General features: G+C 36.3%; 1 protein-coding gene across 1 annotated transcript in view; it reads right to left on the reverse strand.

Annotated features, from left to right (window-relative positions):
* Window positions 1-14,605, reverse strand: part of LOC146997051 (uncharacterized) — a 64,932-nt gene that overhangs the window by 19,817 nt on the left and 30,510 nt on the right. Inside the window, exon 2 of the mRNA XM_085816455.1 lies at window positions 14,175-14,540. Within this exon, the coding sequence (XP_085672581.1) occupies window positions 14,175-14,540 (366 nt within the window). The remainder of the gene's footprint in view (window positions 1-14,174; window positions 14,541-14,605) is intronic.

Raw genomic sequence — 14,605 nt, forward strand, 5'->3', positions numbered from 1 at the left:
CCGTAAGGCCGCGTAATTGTACTCAGAGTTTTAGATACATCATTTCAACGTTCTCTGTTGTTTAACTCTCATTTACATAAGTCTGGCAGCAAGTGACATACAATTAAATGAATCTGACCTGGAGACAATTATAATGAGAATGAGATGCATGCAGGAACTGCAAACGCTTTGAAACTTAAGACGGTTTTTCGTTATCTAGGATACCGAGTTTCTTGGTAAAACCTTGTGCTAGGAGGTTAACCTTCCAGCACGCGCGTATGCGCAAAATTTCCGACAAATTCAGTTTTTAATGCACATTTTTCGCATATAGAAGCTGAGACGTCTGAAGGTCATTTCTATTCCTCCTCTCTACCCTTCCCCACATCATGGAATGTGTCAACAGGAAGTCGTTTGACTTTTTTTTCCACTGGCTTTTGTGCTACGTGCCAGCTTTTTCGTAAAGTATACGACACGCGCGTGGTCGTATTTTAAAATTCGGAAATTTTTTTCTCAAATATTTTGTAATTTTGTGTTATTAATTGCCGGGTATTATTTTAATTTGCATGCATTTGGCTCTGTGAATTTTATATCGGTTTTCCTGGTAAAAAAAAATATGTGCAACCCAAAAAAATATGTGCTGATCTTGCTCGCATTTTTCAAGAATTATCTGATGAAGAAAAGTAAGACAAGGAAACCTTTGGATGGGAGAACAGTAGCGATTTCCACTCCTTATTTTCTTTTATTTCTATTTTTTGGAAACAAATAAAAATATTAAAGTTAGTTTAAAGTGCATTTTTGTAACTAGTAAGAAGTAAATTTCCTTGCAGAAAAAACTAATGCTAAACTTACTTTTTTCACAGCAAGGTGTTTTCGTTTTTGTTTGTCTATATTTGTTGTTGATGAATATTAAAATTATCTTCGATTTTAAAATATAATTATTAAATAATAAAAATTTTCTATAATATACATTATTGCATTTCCATCTCACTAACATAAGAACTTTATCATTTGTATTTTGCAAAAATAAGATTAATATTTTATTTCTTAACAAATTTATTATCAATATTCACTCATTTCTGTCATTTTTCGTGCCAAAAAATGGTAAAATAACAGATGTCGTAAAAAATACGACGCGCACGTGCTCATGTAAAACTGCCAAGTGCGCGTGCTGGAAGGTTAACTATAAAGAAGTTAACAATGATGTTATTACAAATGTGAGCTCAACTGCACAGAACTACAAGTTCAGAAGCAGCAGTGAAAGGCGAACAACGATGAAAAAATGTCTTGAGAAGAAGAGAAATAAAGAAAATTAATCTTATTTCTCTAATTTTCGAAATTTGTGAAAACGAGTAAGACGCACAGTTTTAGCATAATGATACCATTTTGACAAAGCCATAGCAAGCTACAGCATAACTATTTTCAGTGAGAATGCCATTGTTCACTTTAGAATGCCACGTTTCACTTTAGAAGAATTTTAAGACGTAAGTTACGAAAAGATCACATTCGACAAATTTGAGCGAGACGGAGGTTCAGTGAGCATCAGACAGAATCGAATGGTGCTTAAAGACAAAGAATAGATAAGAATAAAGATTCGTCTTTAATTGAGGTACCTGATGGTTCTATGGAAGGAGAACGCCTCATCACAATTTCGTTATTCATTTTCCACTTACGTGGAACGCACTCTTTGGTATAGATACAGTGAAATAACATTAAGTTTCCGTTTGTTTTATCTATTTAATACTGTGATTATCTTTTTCGTTTTATATGCAAGGTTTGCCATTGCATGAACTTCTATACAATTTTAAGTAGTCATCTGTGATTGAGGAATGAACTCATTCATTTTAAATTAATTCAATTTGGGGGAAAACTATTTTGGTTTAGGAACATATGGGCTGGCGAATAGCGTTCAGGTAGGGAAACCAAGATTTCACTCTATATTGGTACTTCAGTATACGTGAATAATCCGTTCGAGATCCTTCGATATATACCAAACAAATGTTTCAAATAATAAATTAAAAAAATTATCTATTCTTAAAAAAATTCTGTTATTATAACATTGTTTAAAACTAAAATACAAATGCAATGGTTAAAATACATAACTGTACATAAATGTCGCACTCCACACGATACTGCATACAAATGTTTTTTCTTCTATCCAGATCTAAACAAATTTTCTCAACATGCTCTAATGTCTTTAATCTTTGTTGGTAATCGATTTCACATCCTTCGCAACTTTGGGCGATTTAATGGCGTCTTTGTTTTGATTTTCGTCTCTCTTTTTTTTTTTTTTTTCACCTCCACGGTGACTCTAACAATTTTCTTCGTTAGCTTTCCTAAAACTCAATTTTAATGTGTGGTCAAAACTTATACATGAAAAAACACAAACTGTCCCGAAAATTTAGTTACAGCTACGGTTATTTACTGAGTAATAAGCGTACTGTCATGGGCAATCATAGCACTGTCTCAAAAGAGGTAATATGTGTAGTGTGCGCAGTCATTAGTTATCGAACTGGATTCGAATTCCAAGCAATTATTGTATATTAAACAAAAATCTTTGCTTCCATCAAGACGCATACCAAATTGGACGTACTTTAAAGCGTACGTACACCGAGGTGCCACTGTATTTGTTCTGTTTGAAAATTTTTGCACACCCAATTTGTCACGCAATCTTAATTTTTCAGTTGTTTTTCTGTTCTGTGGTTCGTTATAATTGAAGACCGTTGTAAGGATATTCACACCTCTGATAAACATTCGGTTCATTAGAGAATTTCCTGTTTGTGCAGAGACTAATTGTTAGTTAATAACCTCTACGGAAATGAGTTAAGGAAATCCTCTAGCCAGTTTCCGATCGAAACTGTCATTTTCTATGTCAGCTAATGGCCTAAGTCAGGGATGGGCGAACTTTTTCGGTCTCGGGCGGCCAAAAATCGAAAACAAAAAGTTTGGCGGGCCAAGATAAAAATTTTCTAAAATTTTAAAAACAATATACAAGTATTACAATTTAAGCAATGCTAATGAGATGAATGAAACTGCAATTTCACTTTTAAATGTTCCTTATATTGAGTTTCGAAGTGAGATCTGCTGGTTATAAGGAACGAGGATAAATGCTCATCTGTCAGTCTACTTCTGAAATAATTCTTTCTAAGGTTCATAGTTGAACACAATTGTTCACATATATAAGATGAAGCAAACATAGCACTGATTTTCTGGGCGTGAGATATTAAATTTGGGAAGCTTACTTTCGATAATGGTTTACAAAACTCTTGGCATATTTAGAAAAAACTGCTTGAGACGCTTGAGATTGTTAGATTGCAACTCAATTAATTCAAGCTGCAAATCTGACCTCACTGCTTCACAATTTACGTTCAAAGGCATAGTAAAATTATCCAATTCTGTTTGAATGGCACTGAAATCTTGAATCTTCGTTCGAACTCAAAATGCACTTTTTTCAAGACATCTTCATAATTCTTAAGCTTCTCTTTATTTGTTAACTTCGGGAAATGAGACAAGTCGTTGTTAGTTAGCTGCCCAGCACACAGATTAAGTTTTCGTATTAAGTTTTAAGATAATTATGTTAAGATTAAGTTTTTTATAAGAGGTCTGATTCACCTATATTGGATTGCCATATGTCTGCGTCCCGAGAAAGGGAAAACGCTTTTTGGCGCCAGTCTACACCTATAACTAACAAAGAACTTCCATTTTTAACTCTTTACCAATTGAAAGCTGTCTGCGCTTGCTATTTATGCCAATTTGTGTTTTTAGAACAAAAATAGAAAGTAAAAAGATCAACAACCCTTTAAAAAAAAGGAACAAAAAACAATATTTAAAGAAATTAGAAAAGGAGATTGTATAAAATACATAAATATATTTTAATTTACCTCGAAGCGGCAAATTAAATTCTATGCAAGGGCCGGGTAGAACAATTCGTCGGGCCGGGGTTGGCCCGTGGGCCGTAGTTTGCCCATCCCTGGCCTAAATGCTCAACAAGAGGATATCGAAAAGAACCTCCTTTGAAGCGTTCCCAAAGACGTTTAACTTAAAAGGAAAGAAAGGGGCTGAAAATAAACGTCTTACAGAATAAGATTCTTCGAAGCATTACCAAAGCACCTTAATTTGTGCGTAACGCTCAAATTCATAAGGATTTAGGGGGCCCACCAGCGGCCGAGCGGTAAAGTCGCTGAACACTGGTAGTTCGGTCCGAGGTTCGAATCTCGCGAACGGGCTGGCTGCATGGGCGTCTTCGTGGTTTTCCCCATGTGTAACGTGTATACGAGCCAGTTTCCCTTAGAAAGTCCTCCACGAAGGCATTCCTCCCCTTAGGCAGATAGCCCTCGAGGCTTTGCCATAATCACACACACACACACACACAAGTATTTAAAGATTCTACCGATTCACGATCAAGTACTAACTACTGCACACAACTTCATAAACTAAACGCGAAATGGTACTACTTACAGGGGTTGGACAAAAATATGGAAACACCTTTAAAAAAAAATGTTTCTTTGCTTAATATGGTGTAGGAAACCCGTTGGCATCCAAAACAGCTTGCAGTCTTCTCGGAATGGATAAATACAGTTCCTGTATGTTTGCCAAGGGAATATTATACCATTCTTCCTGCAAAACGGTGGCAAGTTCAGATAACGATGTTGGCGGTGGATAACGAGAACGCACTTTCCGTTCCAATGTAGACCACAAAGGTTCGATAATATTCAGGTCTGGTGACTGTGGTGGCCAGGGGAGATGGGACAACTCATCCTCGTGCTCAGAAAACCAGTCCTGGACAATGTGAGTTGTGTGAAAAGGGGCTTTGTCGTCTTGGAAGACACCATCACCATCGGGAAACAAAGTTTGTACCATGGGACGAACTTTATCGGCCAAAATGTTCACATAAGTCTTGGCAGTCATGTGCCCTGACACAGTTATCATGGGGCTAGCAGAGAACCACGATATGGCTGCCCAAACCATAACAGAACCCCTGCCATGTTTCACTCTTGGCAACAAGCAGTCTGTATTATAGGCTTGAGATGGCGTTTTCCAGACGTAAACTCGGCCAGAAGTGGGAAACAATGTGAAAGAAGACTCGTCATACTATATTACTCGCTTCCACTGCTCTATAGTCCAGGCTTTATGACTTAAACACCACCTTTTCCTGTTACGGGCATTAGCATCACTGATGAGTGGCTTCTCAATTGCAGCACGGCCAGCAATTCCCTGTTTATGAAGCTCCCTTCTAATTGTTTTGGTACTCACAGGGTTCGGTAACACAACATTCATTTCAGCAGTAACTTTTGCAGCTGTGGTCTTCTTATTTTTCGTCACAATTGCCCTTAATGATCGTCTGTCACGATCACTCAGGACACACTTTCGTCCGCGCTGTGATTTAGCAGATGATGTTTTTCCGCTTTTCAAATATGTGGAATAAATCTTCGATACAGTACCTCTTGAAACACTAAACACCTCGGCTACCTTGCTTACCGAAGCACCTACCATACGTGCTCCAACAATATGCCCACGTTCGAAGTCTGTTAACTCTGACATAATGCAATGACAACCACACATAACAGTACTCCGACAACAACTGAACTGTTTAGCACATTTACGAAGTTGTATAGGTGGCGTCAGTAGTCAAAAACGCCAGCGCCACCTACATATTTCATTAAAATCAATCTTTCTTTTCAAACATGCATTTCACAAGGTGTTTCCATATTTTTGTCCATCCACTGTATGTTAACCGCGAGGATCATCATGCTTTTGTTCCCTGTGTCATCAAACGACTTTTTGATCAACAACTTTTTTAAAAGGAGATGGAATCGGTAAAATTTCATCCTTCAGTCAGTAAGAGCTACTGATGGGAGGTGGATGGAGGTTAGTAGAGGATCAAACAGCAAAAATGTTTACCATAGAATGAAACGTGAAAGAACGAAACTGGGAGTTTCCCGACGAGCAGCTTTTTAATATCGTAAAATACTTTGTAAAACACAGAACAATATACTTAATATTCATGACTTTAGTGCTCTACAAATTTTGTTTCTAAGACATCCCCCCCCCAGTTCTATTCTGACAACGAATCGAACAAAAGAACTTCCAGTTTGCGCCCCATATATTGGGTACCCAAATAGAGAAAGAAATAAAATTCCTCCTCCTGATTATAATATTGCTCAGAATTAAGGAATAGGAATAACTTTAAAATCAAAGCAACTGCATCTTTCTAAATAACAACACAAATAAATTTAGCAGTGAAATAACAAGCAAGGCTTTCTTAAGTAATCAGAATCTGAAATAAGTCCACCACCTAGAACGGAAAACTCACTGACTGAAAAGCATTCCTCAATTAAAATGCTAACAAAAAAACAACAAAACAAAAAAAAAACACTGGATTAAAAAAAAAATAACTGCTAAATCGAAACATTTAGTACAAAAGCGTTAACAAATTAAACGTGAGGAATATCTTACAAATTAATTTAAAAACAGAAATCTAAATTAAATGAGAATTAATTACAAAAGGAATGCATATTCAGAAATCGAAAATGAGCAATATAGTTTTAAAATTTTCGTTAACGCAAGCTAAGATACGTAATTAAAACGACCGAAGATCGGAGTAGCTATGACGTCACATAAATCACGTGATCTCTGACGTCCTTTGTGACTTTTTCCAAATTTTTCAGTCTTTTTTTGCTGCTTTAGTTGAAAAATTTCTGGCAAGACTTATACGAACATAGACCGACGATTTGGCAACCGGCTGCTTAAGCCACCATTCCAAACTAGGCAGAAACTTGCAAATGCTAAATTTTATATACCTATCTCACCCAAACAAAAACGTTTAAGCATTGTGTGTGTATTTGTAAATTCTAATGGCTAGTTATTATTTTTTCTTAACTTTTAGAAAGCTCTATTTCTATTTATTTTAATCCACCCGGCAAATCTAAAATTGAAATGCATTTTAATTTAAATATATCCTATTTTCGTTTTAATTATAATTATCAAAAGCCTATGAAACTTTTTTAACCTTTTAACTGTCATGCCCGAGATAATCTCGGGCACAGCACTGGTGTTCGAAAATGTCACGCTCGAGTATTACTCGGGGTAATTTTTTTTTTTTTTTTGAATGCATCGTATTGTTATACCCGAATATATATCGGGAGACGTTTATTTCGGCTTCATCTCTTTGTCAAACCCGACTGTATTTCGGGAAAAGTTAATGTGCGCTCAGTTCAATAGATGACAGCACTTTACTGAAGATTTCAAAGGTTAGAGGTTATTTGGTTCAAGGTGCATGGGATCTTTTTGTTGTAAAATAGCGTCCAGTTCTTTGAAACGTTATATAGATGATTTAGATTCTTCAACCGAAGATGAAGGGTGTGTGTTTGATGAGCAGTATTCATGATACTTCTATGGTCAGCCTCAAAAATAAAAAATGGCGATATACTCAAGCCGAAGATTGTTTCTAATTACGGTCTAACTATGGGTGGTGTAGATCGCTGTGATCGGAAAATATCCTTTCATCCAACAATCCGAAAACGTCAGAAAAAATATTATAAAAAGATATTTTTACATTTACTAGACAAGGTACTCTGGAACTCATATTTGCTCTATAAAAATGTAGTTGAGAAACGTATTACATTTTTAGAATTTCGAATCCAAGTTGTAGAAGAGCTTTTACATAAATATGATGATGCAGCTTCTGGACAAAAGAATGTTGGCAGACCACCTACAATAGATAACCCTGCCCGTCTTACTGAACGACATTTTATATCCCATTTTCCTCCTATTCCTACGAAACGTGAGCCTACAAGACAGTGCAAAGTGTGTTGTTCGAAAAAGGATAAAAATAGGGAAAAGATAAGGAAGGAATCACGATTCTGGTGTAGTGATTGTGGAGTTGGTTTGTGCTTGGAAAAGTGTTTCCAGTTGTACCACACAAGACTGAATTACTGGACTACTAATAGGTATTCACTTATATTTATTTATGTTTTAGAAAATAGTTAATTTTTTTCATTTTTAGAAAATAATGCTCCACTAGAAGCGAACTTTGCAACTGCCATGTTGAGTGACAGCCGCCTCAAAGAAAATATGCAGTGGCTACAAAACTTTAAAAATTACGCCATGTACGTCAAAATATCAATTTTTAACTACTTAAGTATATTTTATTTTGTACTAAACATTTGGTTTTTGCAATAAAAAAATTTGACAATTTGTGTACCCAAATCATCAAAATAACTTGACAGTTAAAGGGTTAATCCGTTAACGTCCAATTTATTTTAAAATGAGAATTTTTGAAAAATATTTTTAAATTACATTTCATATATTATAAATAAAGTAATTATGAAGTTTTATTCAATTACCGTAATTAGCAGCTCAGATAATAGGTGATCTATAAATAGATCACTGGGAGGTTCTCGTAATAAAAAGAAGTAACTGCCCTCTGATCTTATGTTTAAAAAATTACGTGTTTAGTCAAAAAATATGAATGTTTTCAAAATTAAAACCAACTAAACAGATTTAAAGGGAAAAAAAAATCTTATTTTACTGATCTAAACTTGATATTAATAAACTTAATTATATTTTTATTGAGCAAGTTTGCAATATTTAAGTGTGAAATAGCGGAAAACATTTCACACAAAGTGTTATATCTCATTTTGTACAAAATGTAATTGGACTTCCCTTACATTTTGTAAATTAGTGTTTTCTTTGATTTCGTCTTTTACCTATGACATGGTCTTTTCTATCTAAACATACACTGGTGTGCAAAAATTAAGGACGAGACGGTTTTTTTCAATATAACTTTGTACAAAAGCTTTCCAAATCAACAAATTTAATACCGTAAGATCCCCAATACGTAAGGACATGAGTAATGTAAGCAACACTTACTAAAAGAGAAATCAGAGGGATAAAAAGAAGCTTTATTGAAAACGTAGCATGGAGCGCAATGCGACTAAAGACCGAAACATCCCTGTGCTGGGTGTCCAGCAAGAAACATCCGGCCTTTAATAGGGGATAGGATCTCTCCTGACTGCTAGGAAGGTTTCACAGCGTCTGCCCATGCTGAGAATGAGGGTGTCAATGAGTTGTTGAGGCATTGCTGCCCATTCGTCTTGCAGCGCCAATCGAAGTTCCGGAATCGTTACTGGTGGTAAGGTACGAGCTGCCAAGCGTCTGCCTAGAAATTCCCATACATGCTTGATGGGATTGAGATCCGGAGATCGTGCCGGCCAATCCATGCTTTCAATATCCTCACTCTCTAAGAGCTGTTCGGCAGCTACAGGGCGATGACATGGTGCATTGTCGTCCATGAAAAGGAACTGCGGACCCAGAGCGCCTCTAAAAAGACGCACATATGGAAGAAGAATCTCGTTACAATAACGGGTCGTTGACTGAACCTGCGTCGAAGATGTGAAGGTCTGTACGACTACCAAGCATGATGCCTCCCCAAACGAGAACACCGCCACCTCCATACCTGTCCCTTTCAATGATGTTCGAGGGATGATTGCGGCTTCCCCGCTCTCTCCAGATGAGTATGGGGTGAGAATCGCTACTCAGACTGAATCTGCTCTCATCTGTAAAGAGTACTCGTCCCCATTCATTGTCTCTCCAATTCCGGTGTTCCCGGCACCACAGAGAACGCCTTCTCTAATGGGCAGGCGATAGAGGTACACACCGTACAGGGCGTCGTGCAAACAGACCACCACCGTGCAGTCTTCTGGCCACGGTAAAACGCGATATCGGTCGTCCAGTCACATGTGTAGTGTGTCTAGCGATTTCTCCCGCTGTCTGCCGCCTGTTTCTTCTGGCCTGTAAGGCAATATACCGGTCATCTGCGGGTGTGGTTCCTCGTAGACGACCACTACTAAAGCCCCGGATAGCTGTTCCTGTAGTTTGAAATTGTCTCCAAAGTCGTGAAACGATGCTGTGAGCAATTCCGAACTCTGCAGCCACACTTGTCACACTGCGGCCTTCCTCCAACTTCCGAATGATTCGACCTCGGGTAAAAGCATCCAGATGTCGTCTAACAGATTGATTATTTGCCATTTCTCGCTGAGGCAGCAACTCGGTGTGATTTTAACTGCTATACGGCGTGCAATCTCTTTGCCAGAAATACTGATCTTACACCGACAACATGCTTTATAGTACTCAGACACTCCCCCATTAGGTCTACCTGCATATCTGCGCATGTGCTACCGTACATCACCTTACTTAATCTCCTCATTGGTCTTTCTGTCTGCTCTGCCTCTTCTTTCAGCTGATATGCTAATTTTCCGACTTTGTCCTTAATTTTTGCAAACCAGTGTATACAGCCTATGACTTTCGTCTCGATGACATTACCAAATGTCTTCTAATGCTTTTCTTCGAGTTTGTTTCCAGTTTGAGGTACGCAAATGCGATATGTTTTCGGATGTCTTTTATACTTCTTTTCAACACTCATGTTTCAAGCTGTTCATTCGAAGTTTCAAGAGTATTGTCAAAATTCTCCGCACTACAGTACAAGTCACAATTTTAACAGTAACCCTCTACTCCACACATGGCCAATGATTTATAGAAAAACCGTATAGGTTTGCCTTTAAGAAATTGTTTGAAAAAAATGATGACCGTAGTATCTAATCATCATATCATCAACAGACAGAAATTTACCAAAATTCCAAATTTTTGAAAACTGTGATTTATATGCGTGATTAATTTTCTTATTTCGAATGCCCGGTCTGATTTTTGAATTGCTGCGTAATTATTGTTGCCAAAATGAATTACAGATTTGATTTCTAAATATTTATTTACAGTTAATTTGTTATTATCGGTACCATGAGATCTTCCTCTGACCAGTAATCACGTTTATAGCTTGAAGTATTGTAGCCGTAGAACATAAAAAACCAAATAAAACTCTTCAATTCATCAAGTGTAACTGAAAACTCTGAATTATTTCTCCACACTTTCTCGTGTCTTTCTGTTCCATTTATTACCCATTCATAAAATTCGGGAGTTAAAAATTCTTCAAATATTTCAAGTGAATTCATATTTTCTAAAATATTTGAAATACTCTCAAGATTTTCGCCAGACAAATTACCTTTTTCGTTAAAAGCATAAGTAGGGTTATTTTTTTTTTTTTTTTTTTTTGTCCAATTAGCTTTTGGCTGCATGTTTTGATAATTTTAAACTAACGCTTTTTTTATTTTCATTTTCATTACTGGTGCTAGATGTAGATGGCAGTTACTCCGTAATGTTAGGTCCAAAATCATATATGTTTTTACCGATGGTACCGATGTTTTTACCGATTTTACCATCATCAAAGCACTCTTCGTCAGTTATTGCGTTACCGCCTGAACCACCTCAGGCGGTAACGCAATTATATCTGATTTATCCTTAGAAAACGTATATTCTAATGAACTGTCAGCGGTGTTAAACACTTTACGCCTGGACATTTTGGAAAAAATGAAAAGGGAGCAATATAGTATTAGTTACCACTAACGCCCAGCGATCTATTTATAGATCAGCATGTTTAAACTAAACATTTAATTATAAGAACAGTTTCTTTTTTATAAGAACAGTTATTTATCAAATAGCACAGGACAATTAAAGAGGTATTGAAAATGTAGAACACGTGAGAAAAGTATAACTGACTTTAAATTCCCCCCCCTTGTACACAAAATCCAAAGCTGTGCTATGAAGCATCACTTGGCTAACTTCAGACGTTATCTGCTGGACTGTTCTGGAACACAATGCTTCGAAACACCTTTGGGGTATGACCACATGTGTAAGGAAATCAGCCAATGACAAAAAGAAGTGATTAAAAAATATTATTCTCAATGGTTGTTCTAAAAATAGGTGATCTATAAATAGATCACTGGGGGCGGTAACGGGTTAAACAGCTATAGAGAGAACATCACTGTTTGAAATACATTACATTTTGTTCTAATGATATAGTACGTATGAAATTATTCCTAGAAAATATAGCTGTTAAGTGGTCAAAGTAATAGGCCTCTTCTCTTATTTCTTTTCTTTTCCCAAAACTTTCTAAAAATTAGATTGAATTTACATTCATCAGCATCTTTTTTAATAGAACAATCCTTATTCAGAGAAGGAACCAAGTCCATTAAAAATGAGATTTTTCATAAGTAACGTTCACCTTCAGTGAATACGTCAAAAATCCTTGCCCCAGACCACATCCATGGTTACGGCAGAAAGTGTGTTGCACCACGACAAGAACTGATTACAGAGAGAGAATTGGGGAGTTGAAAAGAAGATTTCTCAGGGCGACGGGGAAAATTAATCTCGGCGGGAAAAAAAAAATGAATCACCCTTTTAGGGAGTTGTCTTTATTGGTTGCCTGGCGAAACAAGGAAAAGAAGAATCAGCAATAACCAGCATAAATCTCTTTTGTTCCCGGAGTTATTTCCTCATTTTATTTTGTATAAATTATATGGTGAATTTCTGGCTGAATCTGAATATATATAACTGGGACATTTTTTTATTATTATACTTAATTCTGTATATATAGCTTTTTAAATTCTTACGGGTTTAGCCCTGAAATTTCAAAGTTCCTAAAAATGTTATGAATAAGTGGAATTTTCTTGATTTTAATTAAAAAATGACTCTCTCATTTTGTACCTTGATTTCTTTTCTTCCAATATGCTTCCAAACCGAAATCAGATACATTAAAAACTAGCAGAAATTTTCATGTATAATGAATATAGAAGGTAGCCCTCTAAGCGGAATTTTCCGGCCGTAACGCTGAGAGGCATCAATAGCTGCGAGTTAAAAAAAGTTTTCTGAGTTAAAAAAAGGGCATATCTCATTTCAATCATTATGAATGATTAATGAATTTAATCTCTATTTTACTTTATTGTTTCATTTGTGTCCCGTTTACTTTTCTTTGTAGATTTTAACGGCTGGTTATGATATTTTTTAATAAAAAAAATTTACAATGCTCCTGTTTATCAGGTGCAATAAACGTAAAGCACTAAAAAACAATATGCTCACCAGCGGCCGAGCGGTAACGTCGCTGAACGCTGGTAGTTCGGTCCGAGGTTCGAATCCCGCGAACGGGCTGGCTGCATGGGCGTTTTCGTGGTTTTCTCCATGTGTAACGTGTATACGAGTCAATTTCCCTTAGAAAGTCCTTCATGGAGGCATTCCTTCCCTTAGGTAAATAACCCTCAAATGCTTTGTCATAATTTAATAAACCTAACCAAAACGATGGCATGCATACTATTTAACTGGTAGCTGTAATTCTTTCTCCAAAGAAAGTAAAGTGATCTTTTTGGACTGTCTTGAGCTATTATAGTTTAAGTTGTCAATGATTGAAAATATGTATACGAGCCAGTTTCCCTTAGAAAGTCCTCCACGAAGGAATCTCTCCCTTAAGAAGAAGTCCAACCTCTCTTCGGAGTAGGCTCTGGAAAACATTATTCCATGTAATATGGACAAGACAACAACACTAAAAAACAATACATTTTAATATTGGTTTATCGAAAATTCTGCGGGAAGTTGGAAAATTGCTCTTGTTAATTCTGCATGAGTTGCTATTAAATCTTTCAAATTATTTTTTAGGTTTCAAAAAATACGTTTCGGTTGAAAATTTGAAATGTCTCCGCAGAATTTCGTAGATCATCGGTTAAAATACTGCTGGATTTTTTATTAAAATTTTTAATTCGTTTGTTGAGTTTATTCTATGTCAAGAACAAAACTGAGATATACCATACCATAATGAGCCATACCATAATGGGCGCGATCTTCCTCAAATTTATCTTTGCCAATGTATAAACATAATTTCACTTAAAATAGAAAAGGCGTTAAATATTCTTGCTATGAGGAGATACAAACGTTCATCTTTTCTTCCTTTCTTTATTTTTATAAAATTACGTTTGTATTTTCAAGAATACTTTATATTAGAATATGCCTGAAGTTATACCGATTGCTCCTGCATGTTACGTTCGCCATTGTTATCAACAGTCTCTCGTATACAAGACGTTATCGTGTCTGCGAAGGTGAGCATGATAGAAACTTATAATTCCAATAAAAGGTGTTTTCCTCCCTCTCCTATGTTGTGTTGTCATTGGACTTTTACAACGATCTTTGATGATTCTTTCTTTAACAGTTGTTTCACCACATAGCCCACTAATGAATTCTGGACATAATTTCTAACTTTAGAACCAACGACACATATTATGTAAGTGGTAGAAATGTGATGTTATCAAACTAAAACTTACCGAATACTGTCATAAATTGTTCTTTAGAATCCTCGCTAACCAGTGAAGACACCTGGCAAGTATATTTGCCACTGAGCTCAGTGGATGGCTTTAGTTTGACCGCTCTGAACCTTGAATAAGCATCGGTGGTATTAACTTCAAAACTGAGGTCAGGTCGATTGACGACAACCCCCCCTACGAGTCTCATCTCCAGGTCTGGAATCCACATATAAAATGGCTTGACATCGTTTTCAAAGAACCACTTGACAACGATTTTTAAATCATTCTCGTCGTAAGTGTAATCGCAATCAAGGACCACATAGTCCTCCGTACCATTCTGCACCCAACGGGGAACGGATAAACGGCGTATTTCAATGGAGTGTAGTACTAAAAAACAAAAAGAATAATTAATTAATTAATAATGAAATGAAAAATTAAAATAAAACTAAGTT

Source organism: Stegodyphus dumicola, chromosome 5 (genome assembly GCF_044657685.1).
Source record: "Stegodyphus dumicola isolate Sdum_Otavi_A_Nest chromosome 5, ASM4465768v1".
In the NCBI taxonomy this organism is placed as follows: Eukaryota; Metazoa; Arthropoda; class Arachnida; order Araneae; family Eresidae; genus Stegodyphus; species Stegodyphus dumicola.